General features: G+C 38.8%; 1 protein-coding gene across 1 annotated transcript; it reads right to left on the bottom strand.

Annotated features, from left to right (window-relative positions):
- Positions 1-4,653: 4,653 nt before the first annotated feature.
- Spata45 (spermatogenesis associated 45) lies at positions 4,654-4,962 on the bottom strand. Its single transcript, XM_026387383.1, has one exon. The coding sequence runs from the start codon at positions 4,960-4,962 to the stop codon at positions 4,654-4,656; it is 309 nt and encodes a 102-aa protein (XP_026243168.1).
- Positions 4,963-19,354: the final 14,392 nt, after the last annotated feature.

The following is a 19,354-nucleotide window of genomic DNA, read 5'->3' as shown; positions in this document are numbered from 1 at the left end:
TACTTTTAGCAAAATCCTTGACCTCCTTCTCCTTCTACTCTCAGGGTTCCTGGGGATCTGGAATGTCCCCCAAGGCCCAGGTGTTAGAGATTTTGTTCCCAAGGCGGCGTTATTGGGAGGTGGTAAAACCTTTAAGAGATAGGGCCTAGTAAGAAGTCTTTAGGTCACTGAACACATACGCGGGAAGGAAATTTTGAGATCCTCGTGCTTTCCTTTCTTTGGCCTCCTAGTCATAATTTGAGCAATTTTGCTCCACAATGCTTTCCTATCCTTGCTATATGACACCCCCTGCCCACCAGCAACCTAAAAGCAATGGCTTTTTCTGGAATCTCTAAAACTGTGAGCCAAAATAAACCTTCTCTCTTTATAGGTTGATGATCTCAGATATTTGTTACAGTAACAGAAAGCTGACCAATACACCTCTCCTCACCAGTTTAGACCACCACCAGGTTCAACCATCAGGACCAATTTTGTTCTATGCCTTGGGTAATAATCCTCAAATAGTTCTTTAGACAGCAATGAATCCCGGCTCAAGCAATTCCTATCCCGCTGTATCACTTCTTTATGTTTCTCCAAATATGTAACCGTTTATCAAATGTATCTTTTTTTTTTTAACTTTAAACAAGTTTCTGATTTGTCCCAGAAGAGGAAGAAAACAAAACTATGGTGGTTCTGTGGAAGGAAGCCAGGTTGAATAGAGGAAATGAGTTTGGGGTGGGGAACAGGAATTCTAGAAAAGCATATGCCATGTCCCAGTCAGTATTGATTCAGTCAGCCAATATTTTCTGAGTGCCTAATTTGTGCCAGACACTGTTACAGGGAATGAGGATAAAACAATGAAAACCCGCATATGATCCCTGCTTGAGCAGGGAATTCTGTGTTAGCCATGGGAGATGGGAGATGGCCTCAAGGGCAAGGGGCAGTCTGATAGGTGCAATCTGATATGCAAATAAATCTAGAAGAGAGATCAGGGTCAGAAATAGAAAATGTGGGTGTCAGCAGACAGAGATGATATTTTAAGTACTCTTACAGGTTAAGTTCCACGAGCTATCTCGGTCAAGATCACCTAGAGATGTTTGGTGTTTTGCTGTTCTTCAATATCCACAGGACAGGAGAGGGTCAGCTTCTCTAAAGAAGATGTTATTTTATCGTGAATGATGTTTATTGAATTCATTTAATGAATGTTTCTTGAGAGCCTACCACAGTAATATGTCTATCCAACTTTAGAGGTAACATCCCAATTCTTCATTTGTAAAACGCCTCTGCTGGTCTCCTGGAGGGCACTCTCTTATGGGTTCTCAGTCCAGTAGCAGGTCTGAAGTTCTGTTTCAAGATGGGGTCAATTTCCTTTAGGGGCAAGTTGGCCATTTGGCTGCTCTTTAGCAAATTCCTCCAATACAGATTTTTTTTTTTTTAATAAGGATGCCAACAGTTTTACCTCTATTTCTCAAGTGATCTAAACTCAGTTTAGGAACAAAGAAACCTTAATAGTATTCAGAATAAAGTAGGCACTAAAAAGATTTTTTTAAAAAGTAGCATGCCTTTTTTTCTTTAGCCCAGGTACTTCCCACTTGTGGAAATAAGAAAATAAAATGTGTTGGCCTTGGTGGTGTGTGCTTGTAATTCCAGTGACTAGGGAGGGTCAGGAAGAAGGATTGGAATTTCTAGACCAGCCTCAGCAACTTAGTGAGACCCTAAGAAACTTAGAGAGACCCTGTCTCAAAATACAAAGGTCTAAAGGTGTGGCTCAGTGGCTAAGCACCCCTGGGTTCAATCCTCTGTACAAAACAAACAAACAAACATAGTATTATTATAATAACAGTTTTGACCTTGCAGACTCCTGAAAAAGACTCAAGTACACAAGGATCCCTGAGCCACACTTTTGAGAACGACTAGTTTAGATTACTAAGACAGATAATGTGTTAGAGTCAGCTTTTGTACTGCTGTGACCAAAACACCTGACAAGAACAACCTGAGGAGGAAAAGTTCATTTTGACTCACGGTTCCCGAGGTTCAGCACGTGGGCAGTTGACTCCATCACTTTGGGCCTGAGGTGAGGCAGGACATCATAGTAGAAGGGTGTGGTGGAGGAAAGAAGCTGAGGAAATGGCTGCCAGGAAGCAGATAGAGATCTCCACCCACCAGGGACAAAATATAAACCTCAAAGGTACACCATTAGTGACCTGCTTCCTCCAGCCACACCTGCCTACAGTTACCATTCAGTTAATTCATACCAGTGAATTAATCCACCGATTAGGTCAAGGCTCTCACAACCTAATCATTTCACCTCTGAACATTCTTTTGTTATCTCACGTAGGAGCTTTGGAGGGACACCAAACAGTAACACCATGTATTTACATGCCAAATTTTTATCATTTAAATTAGGTCTATACTTATCTTGTATCCATACACCATAAAGTTAAATTGCTGTTTAAATCTGTTTAGTTAAAAGGGGCAAAGATTTTTTTCTAAAATATTTTTAAAATCATTTTACTTACTTATTTTTTAATTTTTGGTACCAGGGATTGAACCTAGGGGCATTAAACCACTGAGCCACATCTGCAGACTTTTTCTTTTTCAGTACCTTTATTTAATTTTTTTTATGGGGTGCTGAGGATCAAACCCAGTGCCTCATACATGGTAAGCAAATGCTCTACCACTGAGTCACAACCGAAACCCTGGGAGTTTTTTTTAAATGATTTTTGGCTTATAAACTTTATACCATAAAACTTGTTTATGTTTACATGTGTTAAATTATGTATTGTAAAAAGCCATGTATAACCATGTAAAGTCATATACTATGTTTGTCTTGGAGGCAGATTTTTCCCTCCACTATCAAACTTGTGACAATTAATTCATAGTAGCTATGAATTAATTCTTCTCGTTCCAAATAATTCAACCAGAGTAAAAGATTATGCTTTTTTTCTCTTAGAATGAGCAATACTCTTTGTAAAAGTATTTTTTGAGTAAAACATGGCCAGTGCACCTCAGCTTGGGAGGCTGAGGCAGGAGGATCACAAGTTCAAAGCCAGCTTCAGCAAAAGCAAGGCACTAAGCAACTCAGTGAGACCCTGTCTCTAAATAAAATACAAAAAAGGACTGGGATGTGTCTCAGTGGTTAAATGCTCCTGGGTTCAATCCCCAGTACACACCCTACCCTGCAGGAAAAAAAAAAAGGATTGTTATAGATTAATTTTAAGATACAATGCATCCTTTTGGCTTTCTATGTCACACTGCATCACTTCCCTCTACCACTTACTAAGAGCTCTGACCAAATGGAAGTCACAGTCACATCAAAAAATTAAATCTCCAATGTGGTCCATTCTTTAGCTTCTGAACTAAATAAAGCATTGGTTGTATTAAATATAATTACATACGCACACTTCCCCCAACCCTCCACAATTGAGAAAATATTACCTGTTGACTGCCTTGACTAAGAAAGAAGTCAATATTTATAACAATACCAAAATAACTGGCATTTACGACTTCTTCTTCCTGAAAAATAATACCACTACCCCATACCATTGCCTTCCACCCAACCTCCCTCCACTTTTTTTTTTTTTAATTATTGCTTTCAGGGCTATTGTGTGACTTTTATCATCAAAATCATTTTTCCTTTGCTTCAATTTTGCACATAAAATGTTTGCAGAAGGCAACAGAAATTGGTGAGATAGGGGGTCTCTGAAGTTCTTGGGATCTATCACAATTATGTGTAACAACTTTTTTAAAAAAATGTGGTGCTAAGGTCATCAGCATCACAATCACCATAGTCTTTTGAGAATCCAGATTTCAGGACCCAGACTAGAGCCTATTGAACGAATCAGCCTGGGTCTGGGATTCTGTATAGGCACAAGAAACTGAGGGTCTGAACTCTGGTGGATCTTATACAAACCAGCCTAGTTTACTGATACTTTTTCCTTCAGACAGATTAAAGTATCTCAGGGTAATATCTAGTGTGTTAGTCAGCTTTCCATTGCTGTGACATAGTAGCTATGACAAAATACCTGACAAAAACAACTGAAAGAAGAAAAGGTTTATTTTGCTCACAGTTGCAGAGGTTCAGTTCATGGTTAATTGACTTCATTGCTCAGGGCCCAGGTAAGGCAGAACAGCATGGTGGAAGGGAATGGTGGTAGAAAGCTGTTCATTTTATGGCAGCCAGGAAGAGGGAGAGGGAAAGAGAGAGAGGGGAGCGGGAGGGGAGAGGCACCTCATGAGAAGCCAGGGACAAGATATAATCCCCAATGGCATGCATCCAATAACCTACTTCCTCCAAACTCACTCTTTCTGCCTATAGTTAACACTCAGTAGTCGGTTTCAAATTATTAATCTACCATATGGATTAATTCACTGATGAAATTACAGCTTTCATATATAATCATTTCACTTCTGAACATTGCTACATTGGATATCATGTTTTCTTTTTTTTAACTATCTCTTATTTATTTGTTTATTTTTATGTGGTGCTGAGGATCGAACCCAGTGCCTCATTCATGCAAGGCAAGTGCTCTACCGCTGAGCCACAGCCTCAGCCCCCGATATCATGTTTTTAACACATGAATTTTGGGGGAGACACTGTATATCCAAACCATAATATATAGGAACCTCTTTTGACCCCAGAATTTTTTTCCTAAATTTTCTTATGAATTCTTCCTATGAAGAGTAGGAATTCTCCTGTAACATCTTACTTTTTGGTTCAAAGTGCCTTTTCTCTGGGTGAACAAAGACACTTGGTTGGACCCAGGAGTTCCTGCTGCTGTCAGGAATACCTTCTTTGAAATGGGTGAAAACACAGGACTGATGGGCACCACTGAAGTGCCTCTTCTGAACTCTCAGGAAGCTGACTTGATTGCTTCTTTCCACAAAACAGTTGGTTTCACGCTTTTCATTTATCTGCTCTAGGAGACGTTGTTTGCTTATTCTATTTTGATTTATTGTTTTTAATCTGTTGATGGATGACATGATAACAAATAAACTCTCAAGTCGTTCTTGCTATCCTGCAAATGAAAAAAATACTATCAGTTGCCTGCCTGACCTAGAAGCAGTATTCACAATTATATTTACGTTCCTCTTTCTCCTTCTGCAAAATATTCCTACTACCACCATGTCCCCAACCCCACATCTCACCCCAATTTTTGCTATTGATTCCTAAGGACTTTGTGGTTTTGGGTTTTCTTCAGGGAGAAAAAGACCAAAAAAAAGTATATAGGAAAAGAGTATATTTTGTTTTTGAAAATACTATTCATTGGTTCTGATTACAACGATATTGTTACTTCTGATTTAATACGCAATATATATGTACATACATATGTATGTATATATATTGGAATATATATATTAGAAAATTAAGGAAATACAGAAAAGTTAAAGTCACTTTTTTTGCGGGGGGGGGGGTATTGGAAATTGAACCCAAGGGGGCTTAACCACTGAGAAACATCCCCAGCCCTTTTTATATTTTATTTAAAGACAGACTCTTGCTAAGTTGCTTAGAGTCTTGCTAAATTGTTAGGGCTGGCAATCCTCCTGCCTCAGCCTTCTGAGATGCTGGGATTACAGGCATGTGCCACCACACCCAGATTAAAGTCACTTTTGATTCAGTGGTCACCAACATTTCGGGTGTTACAAATATCCAAAATATCCAAAGTGATTTCATTATAAAAAGTACTGAAAAAGTCATTAAGTTGGCTATGGTAGAACATAGATTTAAAAATATGTGTTAAGTACTTAGGGATTTTTTTAAAAATATTTTTTTAGATGTTGATGGATCTTTATTTTATTCATTTATTTAAATGCGGTGCTGAGAATCGAACCCAGGGCCTCACATATGCTAGGCAAGTGCTCTACCACTGAGCCACAACCCCAGCCCCACTTAGGAATGTTTTTATTTGTTAAGGCCATAGATTTGTCATTTCAGGCATTTGAAGTGCTTAAAAATCAAATGTGTGAAATTTATAAGGGAAGTTTATATTTAAAGGACTTGTATTAACTAAGTTTTAAATGGACTGATTACTTCAGGGTATCTAGTCTTCTCAACTTGAGTTACTTGAATATTAGCAGAAAAAAATAAGAGTTATTCTTTTTTATTATTTTATAGGATTTGTTTATTTATATATATGTTTTATTTTGACAGTATTGAGGCTTGAACCCAGGACTCTGAACATTAAGGTCAAGTGCTTTACCACTGAGCTACATCCCTAGGTAAAGTTTATCATTCTTACTGTAAACAAAAATAACTCAATTTATAAATAGAATAACAAAAACCATACTGAAATCAAAAGTTGGCAAAAGGATTGTACAATTTTTGCTTTAGAAAATTAGCATTGGGCTGGGGATGTGGCTCAAGCGGTAGCGCGCTCGCCTGGCATGCGTGCGGCCCGGGTTCGATCCTCAGCACCACATACCAACAAAGATGTTGTGTCCGCAGAGAATTAAAAAATAAATATTAAAAATTCTCTCTCCTCCCTCTCTCTCTCTCTCTCCCCTCTCACTCTCTCTTTAAAAAAAAAAAAGTAGAAAATTAGCATTAATTTGAAATCCAAGTAACTATAAAAAGGATTTTCTACACACAAGGACTGTGTTCAGACATTTAAGACAAGCTCACGTTAACATTTTTGTATACATGAACAGAATTTAAGAAGCAAATGCACAATGTGGGACTGGAAAGATTATTTTCTTTCTTTTTTTTTTTTTCTTTTGTTCAGGGGATTGAACCCAGGGGCACTTAACCATCGAACCACATTCCCAGCCCTTTTTAATATTTTGTTTAGAGACAAGGTCTCTCTGAGTTACTTAGGGCCGCACTAATTTGCTGAGACTGGCAATCCTCCTGCCTCAGCCTCCTGAGCCCGGGATTACTGGTGTGTGCCACCGCACCTGGCCTGAACAGACTTTCACTGAAGTGTCTGTGATGAACTATTCACACATATCTCCCAGTGAAAACTGCCAAGAAATGTGGGGGATTTTTCTGTTTTCCAAATTTTTCAGTGAAGAACTAACAAGAGAGTTAGGAACTATCAGGCCCCTGACTACAGAAGGCAAGAACCAGAGAGGACAGGCAGTCTGATCCCAGGAAGGTTAAAGGAGTTTTTCCAGCCTTTATAAGAAGGGGCACAAAAACCAAAGCCCAAGGCCTGTGAACAGTGGGGAGTCTAAAGAAGAGTTTTTCACAAGTTAGAACCCAGCGATCACCTCCTCAGGGCAGCAGCAGTGGAGCAGAAATAAACTCTGCACTCAGACCAGCTCAGAGTGGAAAACCCCTCCAGGGAAGGTTCCTGTGCTAGAATCCTTGCATTGTGCTTTCAGCCCAAATTCACAATCAGGGTGTTAACCAGAAACAGCAAGCTGTGAAGCCAGGGTGGGTACAAAAAATGTCAAGCTCAGAATTTAGCTGCAGGGGATCCAGACGGGAAACACCTGTGTGTGCTTGCGTGCATGTGTACGTGTGTGTGTGTAATAAAAAATATAAAAAGAAAAGAACCTTTTCCCCCTCTGAACTGCAGTATAATTTTTCCATTTCTGGCACATGTACTTTTCCCATTTTATATTTCAGTCTCCCTTGAGAAATCCTTGAGCTTAGAATCCTTTTTTTTTTTCACAATAATTTTTGAAGTTTGAACTCAGTTTAATGGAGGAGCCCAATAAGAAGTGGCTGACTTCTTAAAGATAAAAATCCAATAATGTTTGTTCATAAACATACAACCCTCCTAAAAATATCCCCTTGGTATTCAAGTGATTTAAGTAGACATCTTTAGATGTCGATTGAAGAAGTGAGAATATTCCTTTTCAACATTGGATCTAGTGAGTTTAACTTGAAGGAAGACAGAATGTCTTACACACTCAACATTAAAGAATTATATTGGCCTCCATAAAGCAAACTATGCCAATCATGAATGAATTATCCGGTATAATGAAAATCAAGAATAATATGGATGAAATAAAAATCGACATTTTTTATTTAATTAGATGAATTAAAATATCTCATTTTTATCATTAACTTAAAATTCCTTTTACTAATGATAGGAGTTCATCAGAAATCAAACTTTTTGAATTCTATCTCCATTGATACTTTACCATCTGCTCTGGGGGATGTATAAACGAAATGGAGAACTGATTAAAGGACAGTAAAAAGATAACCTGGCAATTATTTTTTTATGTACTTTTGAGTTAATTTATATTTTATTAAAAGCCCATCTTCGGGCTGGAGATGTGGCTCAGCGGTAGCGCGCTCGCCTGGCATGCGTGCGGCCCGGGTTCGATCCTCAGCACCACATACCAACAAAGATGTTGTGTCCGCCGAGAACTAAAAAATAAATATTAAAAATTCTCTCTCTCTCTCTCTCTCTCTCTCTCTCTCTCTCTCTCTCTCTCTCCTGTCTCACTCTCTCTTTAAAAAAAAAAAAAAAAAAGCCCATCTTCTAGGCCTACTGCAAATGAAATGGAGATGTCTTAATTGAAACTTCATTGAGATTATCACAGAATTCAAACATTTATTACAAATTATCTAAAAACTGCAGCTCAATAAAATTACTCAGCTCTACAAGTTAGTGGTAAGATCATGGATTTGGGGGTTATTTGTTTCAGATGCTAACTATGTTACCCACTAACTTCTTTGGGCCTTAGTTTCTTTATATATTCAGTGGAAAGAACGTCCAACTCTTAAAAGTCCAAACTCCCTAAAGGAGTTAAAATCTATGAAGAGTCTGCTATTGTCATCCTCAATAAATGGTCACTTTATTATATTAATTAGGTACTTTGAAAAAAAGGATTCATTCAGTTTATAAAATAGATGTTTTTTTCTTCTCTCCACTTAAATCCATTTGTGTGTTGTGACACAAATTGACACCTAAGTGTAGCACTGAAGTGCTAGCGATTGTTCCTAAGCACAAGAATGTACCTGATGGAGAAATGTCTGTTAGATAAGCTTTGTGTAGGCATGAGTTGTAGTGCTGTAGGTCATGGGTTCAATTAATCAAGTGTTAATGAATCAACAATATCTATTAAATTAAACAGTAACAGAAACCAGACATGGTCGTGAGAGCCTGCAGCTACTCAGAAGGCTAATGCAGGAGATGGCTTGAGCCCAGAAGTCTAGGCCTGTCTGGACAACAAAGCGAGACCCTCCCTCCCTTCTAACATTCCCCTCACACACATAAAAATAAACAAACCATACAAAAGATTACATAGTGATTGTTTGAAAAAATATTGTCATCAGAGGCTCATGGGAACCTAACTTCCCTAGAAACAATGGTTCAGCGTTTGCTAATTTTACTGCTTTCATCAACTTTTTTAGAACATAACTACTAAAAGAATGAAAATTGATTGCGTATAGAGAGAAAATATATTACTGTTTCTACAGATTCATTATTATCAATTACCTATTATTTATTTTTAATTTTTTATGTATTTTTTGTCAATGAGCCTTTATTTATTTATATGTTGTGCTGAGAATCGAACCCAGTGCCTCACACCTGCTAGGCAAATGCTCTACCACGGAGCCACCACCCCAACCCTCAATTACCTTTTATTTATTTTATTTTATTTTTTTTAATTATTGGTCGTTCAAAACATTACATAGTTCTTAATACATCATATTTCACAGTTTGATTCAGGTGGGTTATGAACTCCCAATTTTACCCCGTATACAGATTGCTGTATCACATCAGTTACCCTTCCATTGATTGACATATTGCCTTTCCCGTGTCTGATGTATTCTGATGTCTGTCCTATTCTCTACTATCCCCCCTCCCCTCCCCTCCCCTCCCCTTTTCTCTCTCTACCCCTTCTACTGTAAATCATTTCTTCCCTTTGTATTATCTTGTCTTACCCCTCCTTTCCTCTTATATGTCATTTTGTATAACCCTGAGGATTGCCTTCTATTTCCATGCGATTTCCCTTCTCACTCCCTTTCCCACCCACCTCTCGTCCCTGTTTAATGTACATCTTCTACTCAAGCTCTTTGTCCCTACCCTGTCCTTGTTTACTCCCCTTATATCAAAGGAGTCATTTGGTATTTGTTTTTTAAAGATTGACTGGCTTCACTTAGCATAATCTGCTCTAATGCCATCCATTTCCCTCCAAATTCTATGATTTTGTCATTTTTTACTGCAGAATAATACTCCATTGTGTATAAATGCCACATTTTTTTTATCCACTCATCTATTGAAGGGCATCTAGGCTGATTCCACAATCTTGCTATGGTGAATTGTGTTGCTATCCCTCAATTACCTTTTATATACAGCAATTCAATGCCAATTTGAAATCCACCTGTGAGGATCAGCCCACTGGGATGTTACCCTGGTGATGGAATGTTCTCATCTGGGCCATCCACCCTTGTTCTATTCATAGAACCCTGGCTAAGAAAAGTTTTAGAGTAAAAGAGACTATTTATTTACTTGTCATATATCTTTGGATACATTATTCCATCTTGCAACATCAATTTCTTCATCTATTGTGGAGAGCCATTCTCACACGTGACTGGGCGACTCCCAGTTTGGGTCTGAGGCGTTCTGGCTGTGTCAGAGCTTTCCCGGCCCTCTCCTGATGAGAGAACAGGTCCGTGTGGGGGTGTGACTGACAACTGACCACGGGGGCCAAATCGCTGACCCTGACCTTGGAGTGCAGCCCCCCCTCAACCTTCATTAGATGGAATTCTCCCCTGAATTTCTTGTTCCCCAATAAAAGGCTACTCCCTGGCGTGCTCTCCCTCTCTCTCCTGCTAGCCCTGAGTAATCCTTGCTGCCCTACGGGTGGTTTGAGGTGGAAGCCAGAGAGGGGAGCCATCTCGGACCTGGTCATAGAAAAAGGTAACTGAGTCTGTGTGTTTTATTTCGATCTCTGCTAGCTAACTTTTATGCCAAGAACCTCATTAATGAAACCATTGCGCTGGCCGCATGGTGGAATCTATAAAATGGGAATACAGATAATATTTCATTAAGCTGGGTGTTTGTGAGTGGTCCACTGAGTAGAGGCTGATGGGATTAAATGAGGCAGATATGCAAAGCTCTGTGTGTTGTAGCTGCCATCAATTTTTATACATATTTCTTGAGCACCTATTCTCTGCTTGGTGCTATTGTGTGTATTAGGGGCAAATACTTGCCCCATGGAGAGTAGCTCTAATCTAAGGGTTCATTGGAGGTTCTCAGTCAATGGTAGCTATTTTTATTAATTTTATTAAAATCTCAAGCCTAGCATGGTGGTGTACCTAGAGTCCCAGCTACTCTGAAGTCAGAAGGATTGTTTGAGCCCAGGAGTTTGGGACCAACTTGGAAAACATAGTAAGACCCCATCTCAAAAAGAAGAAAAAAATTCATATTTTACACAGAGAATTATTTTATTCATTTATCTGTTTTCTCAGAAGAGGAGGTCTCCATTAAAAAAAAATCTTTAGAAATAGAAAAATCATTTGTATTTCACAAATACAAATATAGTCCTCATTTCTTTATAGGAATTAATAATAAGTAAAATAAAATAATTATTGCAGAAAGTGTTTCACAATGCCAGACAAATAAGTTCCCTAGAGATGCACTTGATGGGTTAGCAGCAAGCAGCATACCAGGCCACCCAACTCTGAGGGCCCTAGAGCACAGAATTGAGAGGACCAAGGCAGGACAGTTACCAAGGATAAGAGGGCATTTTTATTCATTGTTTTGTTTGGTTTTGAACAAAGTTCCCCAGATAAATGCAAAGTGTTATCCAGAGACCCAATCCACTGGGTCTGTCCTGGGTACCTGTGAGACTGGCCATTCTCTCAATTTTAGTCTCTGCCAACTAAACACATTCACTGAGTTAAGTGCAATGCTTCTCTATGACATGAGTTGCTAAGAGAAAGCTTTGTAGGTACTGAGGGGAGTATAAAAGAAAATATAAGACCCAGTCCCTGGCTTCAAGAAGCTCAGATTTAAATAAGGAATAAAACAGGTGAAGGAAGTCACATTGCCAGAAATTCAGTGAGTTTTTGTTTGTTTGTTTGTTTTGATAGCAAGGATTGAACTCAGGGACACTTAACCACTTAGCCACATCCTCACCCCTTTTTATATATATTTTATTTTGAGAGAGGGTCTCATTGAGTTGCTTAGAGCCTTGCTAAATTGCTGAGGCTGGCTTTGAAATTTCAGTCCTTCTACCTGAGCCTCCCAAGGTGCTGGAATTACAGGTGTGCACCACCACACTAGGCCAGTGAGTGGTCTTGAATGTGCTATCAGGGTCAGAAGAGGTACAGGCCTCCTAGATTCCAGACATGGAGAAAGACTAAGGAAAAGAAGTAGGAATTGAGTTGACCTGGACCACAAAGGATGGGCAGGATATGGCTAAACTGAGAGAAGATAGGTGAGTGTTCCTAACAGATCACTCAAGGAAGACTGCAATCTAGAAATGCACAGGGCGTGCTGGAGCTATAGAGTGGCCCAATGTGGTACAGCTCCTTAAACCTTCCTGCCCAAAGAGGCAGTGTATTAGCAACCTCATACTCTCAGGCCTGGAGATCAGGAATTCATTTTGCTGTAGTAGTTAACAAATAACTACTACTATCCTAATCATAGCATTCATGCACTGAATAGTTATTGAGCATTATTTTTTAGATACAATGCTAGGTGCAGGATATTCAAAGATGACTTAGGCAGTTGCTGCCCCAAGAAGCTCATAGTTGTTTGGGAGACAAATACACATGACTAATGCAAAAAGCGGTATTGTAAATGTAAATGGGATTGGGCCAAAGAGAAATATACTCACAATGAGTTTGCACATGTTTCCCCATGAGTCACCTCAAGTCATTTTGGAAATAATTCAGAGTTTATAACATACCCATTCTCTTATAATTGTTATACTGCTGATTCCCACAAATTCTTGTTGGAATAATGTGGGGTGTTCAGTAAACCATAGGTAAATATATGTTATGTGTTCGTTCCACTCGAGAGCTGCAAAGGCCTAAGGCATACTGTTTACCAGTCCCAAAGAGAGAACCTAGAGGACCCAAAAAGAGATTTTGGACATTTTATTTCTTACTCCTCGGTGGTGGTGGATCAGGATACAATGGAGGGCTTCGATGTGCCTATAAGCTGGGGGAATGTATAGGATAGGTGCATGCCCACTGTGCAGGTGGCTTTCTTCAGATGCTTCATTCCTTTACTTTACAACCAAGGTCATTTGTGTAGATATTCTCTCAAAGATTGGAGATAAGGGAAATGGCAGGCTCCCCCTCCCCATTTCCCTATTTACCACATTCTTTTAGAGACCTTCTTATCTCACTGCAAAATTTCCTAGGCACTGATTAGTGTTTAACCCAACAGTGTTATATTGCTTACTAATAGGTATTTTTGCCCTTTTTATTTATACTGGGTCTCACTAAGTTGCTGAGGCTGGCTTTGAATTTGCAATTCTCCCATCTCAGCCTCCAGAGCCACTGGGATTACAGGTCTGTGTCACTGCACCGGCTTCAATTCATCTTCCACAATAAGATATATTTTGATCATTCTACTTCTTCAGACAAGAGATTTCAAAGCCTTCTTAATATTTAGAAAATAAAACTGAGGTTCCTTAACTGAAATTCAAGGCCTCTCATGATTTGGCCCAGCCCACCCAGTTTTTATTGCAGCCATACCAGTTCTCCTCCCCCATGCCATAGCCACTCTTACCTGGATGCCTTTTCTACCATCTAGAGTGTCCTCCCCTTCCTCTCCAACAACTGAACCTATTTTGTTTTCTTTTCCATGACCCGCTCCAAATTCACTGGCTGGTCTAGCACAAGATACAATAGTGAAGTAGGTGATGTCTATTACTGACTGCTTTGCTACAGGTCAGTCTCCAACTCCACCTCTGCCACTACATTCCCTCCCTTCCAGAGCTGCAGGGACCTTGATCCACAATCTGCATCATGGAAAGAATCTACACCATGGAAAGTCTGTGTGAAAGTGTGTGTGTGTGTGTGTGTGTGTGTGTGTGTGTGTGTGCGCGCTAGCGTGCGCCCATGGGTTTACCATGACTTGCTTATTGACTTAGAATTGCTCACTCCATTCCCTACCTTCCTTTCAGACCTGCTATCTTAGGTATCTGCTTTCTGGGCCTCATGCATGTTCTCTCCTTTGTCTAGGCCTCTTTGGATCAGGAGCTTGACTTCCAGTGGCTTGGTTCCATCTGGCACATCTCTAGATACCATTTCCAGGAGCTATTTGTTCTCTCAACTGGAATCAGATAGTCCTCTGGAGTAGATGCTCCACACTGGCATAGGGAGGGAGACTGAAGGTCTATTTCTGGCATAATCTCTTCATCACTACTTCAGTAAATGAATTCCAAAGAACTAAAGCAACAGGAAGGTTGCACAATCTTTCTAGTATAACTCTAGCAAAGAAGAAATTAATTGCTTTAGGTGGGAGGGGTGAGCAGAGGCAGATTTGCTGTGAAGTTAATAAAGCTTAAATTTCAGGGTGTCTTTGAAGGTCTTGCATATCATTTTGTATTTTAATTTTGATGTCAGTTTCTTAAAAACTTTCCCCAAGATAATTTAAAAACCTGGCCCAACCCCAGGGTGGAGGGTAAAGAGCAATAATGCAGGTTTCAATTAATTCCAGTGAGGCAATTAAATTGAAAGTGAAAGTAAGAGAAAGTGAGGGTTTTTAAAGTGCTAGAGCTTCAAGAAAGGGCTTTTTGTGCTAACCCATGACTTGGGAGGAATCAGCTTGGAAATATAATGCTCAGGTCCTATGTCACTAAGTCCTCTGGTCATATACTTAATCAAACTGAGAGAGCAAATCATTTCCTTTACTTGGATAAGTAACTTTACAAGAAAATGAAGAAAATCAAACATAATGTTATTTTACTTTTGATTTTTTTTGTAATCATCATAATAATCAGTGTGTTATCTAAGATGTTTGAACATTTTAGAGACCTTGGTATGTTAGGGAATCTGACTGATTTGACTTTTAATTTTAAATTATATTTAATTTCACTTGTAGTTTTTATTTGGAAGGTCTGAAAGAATTTGCTTATGAAAAGCATCTTGTTGTTTTAGAGAAATTTGTTTCAATCTAAAAGTTTTTCAAGAGCTTGGTAATGTTTTGAACAACCAATAAAAAAAAATTAAAAAAAAAATAAAAGTTTTGACTTATTAAATTTGTGAGCAGTATCTTACATCTTTGGATGATATGTTAGCCTTCCATTGTTACAACAAAAAATGCCTGGGAAAATCAACTTAGAGGAAAAATTTATATTTTCACTATATCAGAGGTTTCAATCCACGTCACTTGGCCCCGTTACTTTGAGCTTGTGGTGTGGCAGAAGGGTGTGACAAGGTAAAGCTGCTCATGGCATCCAGGAAGCAAAGAAAGAGAGGAGGGGGTCAGGGTCCCAACATCCCATTTAAGGCCGCACCTTGGATGACCTAACTTCCTTCCACTGAGCCCCACCTCCTAAAGATTCCCCCACCTCCCAACAGCACCATCTGCTAGGGACCAAGCCTTCAACACAGGAGTCTTTGGTGGGGACATTTAGATCCAAACCATAACAGATGATTTGTTTGTTAACATTTTAGCAGTGTCATACTGGTAAATGTAGCATTTGTTTATTTCCATTGTATATATACTCTCATCATAGATGATTTTAAGCTACCAATGCTGATGTCGTTGAGGGTGGAAAGAGATACACTCAATCAGCTCTCTCAAGCCTGTGCCCAACATACCACTACTTATAAGTTTGCCTTGTTATAAATCCAATGCTGTATTTCAGAATCACCAGGGGAAAATAGGTATGTATATTTAAGTTTAAATGATATTAACATGTAATTTGAAGACAATAATGATCTCAGAGCTGGAAAATTTCTTGTGAACTTCCCAGAAAGGCTGAAGTAATGTGAAGTAGTCAGCCCTTTGCAACTCAAAGGTCTAAAAAAATGGCAGAATCATCTGCTTTCATGCATCAGTTTGGTTTAACTGCACTGATAACCTTAACTAGCATCAAGGACAAGAGGAAGAAAAATAAACAAAAAACACACAAGAGGGAAAATCCTGGGGCTTTTTATCCCTTCTAGGAAGGCAAAAGACGCATACAAATAAAATGTCTCAATGTGGGGAAAAAGTACACATGGGAGAATTCAGCATGGTCTGTGCTCCCTAGGAGGACAGAATGTGGTGTTAGTGGACCAAAATCTACCTCCTCATATAATGTTACCGCTGTTGACCGGTGACGAGTCCTTGCTTCCCCGATGTTGAAGAATAACACTAAAGAAGCACGCGGAGGCAAGGTCAGAGTAGAAATTAGAAGTTTATTAAAGGACAGCAGAAAAGACTTCTCCCAGAGGAAGAAGGGGACCCAAGAGGTGGAATCCGTGGAAGGGCTGTTGTTTCCCCTTTTTATAGTTTTGGTGATGGAATGTAGGTCAGAAGGCCTGAGGGGTGGGACACAGGTGGGCTTAATTATCACCTTTTGGGATGGGATTATCACTTCTCTGGGATGGGCTATCTCCAAATCTGTTGGGGCTGTTGGTTAACACTTCTTTGAGGTGGACTTTGGCCTAGGGCCTTTTCAGGACTTTATTAACATTCCATGAATTGTCCTGTGTTTTCCCTGAGTCATTCTCAGCATGGCCTCCATTTTAGATTTCACTTGATATTAGACCCGATTTACCTAACTTCAAACTGACTACCTAATTTTAAATCTGGCTTCAATAACATCATGGATAGTGTTATTCTAATATGCATCTTATCCTCCAAAGTTCTTAGATTATAGGAGACCTTTGCTTCAGAACAGCCACATCACTCTTAATGGCATCTTGAACCTTGACTCCTAGATATTCAGATCTCTTATCACTGAATGGTTACTTATTCAAATCTCTGGGAATTGGCATTCTACACTAATAATATAGTTCAATCTCATCCTGATTCCTAGCCAAGTGGTGCTCTTAGTAGTGTCCTTTCTGACAGAGATTAAGGTTCATGTTATGTTATACATGTAAACACATAATATGAAGTGTGATTCATGCCTCAATTGGTTAATAAATATCTACCACTGATACCACAAGAGAAAGGAGACAGTTTAAGGATTTAGAATGACTTTTCAAGAAATACTGCTGAGTTTTCCCCTTTTCTGGACTCCATTTTTAACTCTATGGAATTTGTTGAACTTTATGAATTTTTTCTAATTCTTCCATTAGAAATATCTTTTTCACTTTTCATAAATCCTTGCAACAAAGTCAGAAGAAATCTTAACTCTCTCATAGCTCAATTTTCCATGAAATTTAGAAATCCTATTCACAACATACTTGTTCTGACTAGTTGGTTGCAGTGTTTGTTGGGGATGGCATAGGATCGTCTAGATATGTCCAGATGATATGTCACAAGATAGTCCAATTGTTGACCATCTGTGATGATAAGGAAATTGCCTCTTATTATTCAAGGATCATTAGGATCATTAGGATAAAGCCACTGTGTGTGACCCTTTAGGTGCATCCGGAGAGCACCCTCCAGGAATAAACAACTGTAGAAGAATCCAAGCAGGTTTACATACATAAGACAGGAAATTGAACCTGAGTCAATACAAAGAGAATGAGATATGACTACGAGAAACACAAAGATATGAGTTAGATGAGTTGATAATGATGATAAGTGATGAGTGATTTACTGAATATTAGCATAGATAAGAAATCAGGCCCTGTTTGAGTGCTTTACATTTATTAGCCATTAATTTCTTACAAAGATCTCATGAAGAACATTGCCTTCATTTTACAGTTGTGTGAGTGCGCCCGTGTGCTCCCGCACACACAGTAGCTAGTCAAAGGTCATGCAGCTAAAAAGTGAAAGAGCTTGAATCTGAATCAAGGCCATTTGGCTTCAGAGTTGGATATTTAGCCATTACAATAGATCAACTTACCGACTATAAGAGAATGCCTGTCATTGTTCAATCTTTTAATCCTCATAGCAATCCTACAAAGCAGGATTCTGTTACTCTATTACAAACAGCTAAGTAACTTGCCCAGGGTCATACAGCTAATGAGTATTAAAGTTGGGATTCAGTCCTAAGTAGTTGGTCTCTAGATCTGATGCCTTTCCCCATTACTATAGATTCCCTATATGGTAGACTCCAGATAGATGGTAATAGCATCAGATACAAAGCTTTGTCATATGCAGGGAAGGGAAATGGTAAGGTGGGCAAGAATAGGTACCAGCAATCAATGGAAGGGTAACTGATGTGATACAGCAATCTGTATACGGGGTAAAAGCGGGAGTTCATAACCCACTTGAATCAAACCGTGTAATATGATGTATTAAGAACTATGTAACGTTATGAACGACCAATAAAAAAAAAAAAAGAATAGGTACCAGCGAGTAAAACATGGAGGAAAACTAGCTGCTGACTGGCTGTGCAGGACACCCAGGGAACTCTCAACCCAAATGTAGAGAAGACAAATGATCTTTAAAAACCTTCCGCATACGAGTACATTCCGGGAAGCTACCCCACGCAGAGAGAAAAGTTATCTACAAATCTGGCAAGAGATGATCGCCAGCTCTCACTGATAATAGGGAAATGAAATTGAATATAATTTGCCTGTTTGGGTTTCAAGAAGGGGGTGAGAATTTTGCAAATACCTGAATGTTTACTATGATTGTTTAAACAAAATGGTCCATTAAAATTCAAGCTGCTGGGCTGGGATTGTAGCTCAGGGGTAGAGCGCTTACCTAGCATGTGTGAGGCATTGGGTTCGATCTTCAGCATCACATAAAAAATGAATAAATAAATAAAATAAAGGTATTGTGTCCATATTCTTAAAATAATTTAAGCTGCTGTATTCCCTTTCTTAACAGATTTTTTGTTTGTTTGTTTGTTTGAACACAGGGTCTCCCTATGTTACCCAGGCTTTCTTTAAACCTCTAGTCCTAAGCAATCCTCCTGCTTTAGCTTCTGAACAGCTGGGTCAGTAACAGGCAGGTACCACTGTCCCCAGCTTACACAGCTTTTTTAAAAGCTGCATAGAAAGTTTCATGGTACATAAAAGTATTAATAAGATGTCTGTGATAATTTGTGCTGAATATTAAGCACAGTAATTATTGTCTTTCAAAAATCCATAAAATAAAGTTTCAAACTGAGGCTTAAATTCATTGGATCTGATGTTATAGCTATTTTCTTTTATTCATTAGGTGAACATTGCTCAGTAATCTAAAATAATCTCCAAATAGATGCTCAGGAAATTATGCTGGGGGTGGAGTTATAAGATTTTTAATATATACATATTAATTCATTTACTAAGCAAGCAATTTTTAAAAATATTCAATAGTAAATTCTGTGCTAACTGCATTGATTCAGTAAATATTTATTTTTATTTTTAATTAATTATTTATTGCTTTTTAGTTATACACAACAGCAGAATCTACTT

The sequence above is a fragment of the Urocitellus parryii genome, chromosome 9, assembly GCF_045843805.1.
Source record: "Urocitellus parryii isolate mUroPar1 chromosome 9, mUroPar1.hap1, whole genome shotgun sequence".
Taxonomy (NCBI): domain Eukaryota; kingdom Metazoa; phylum Chordata; class Mammalia; order Rodentia; family Sciuridae; genus Urocitellus; species Urocitellus parryii.
Note: the sequence above shows the minus strand (reverse complement) of the source record. Positions and strands in the feature narration are given on the sequence as shown.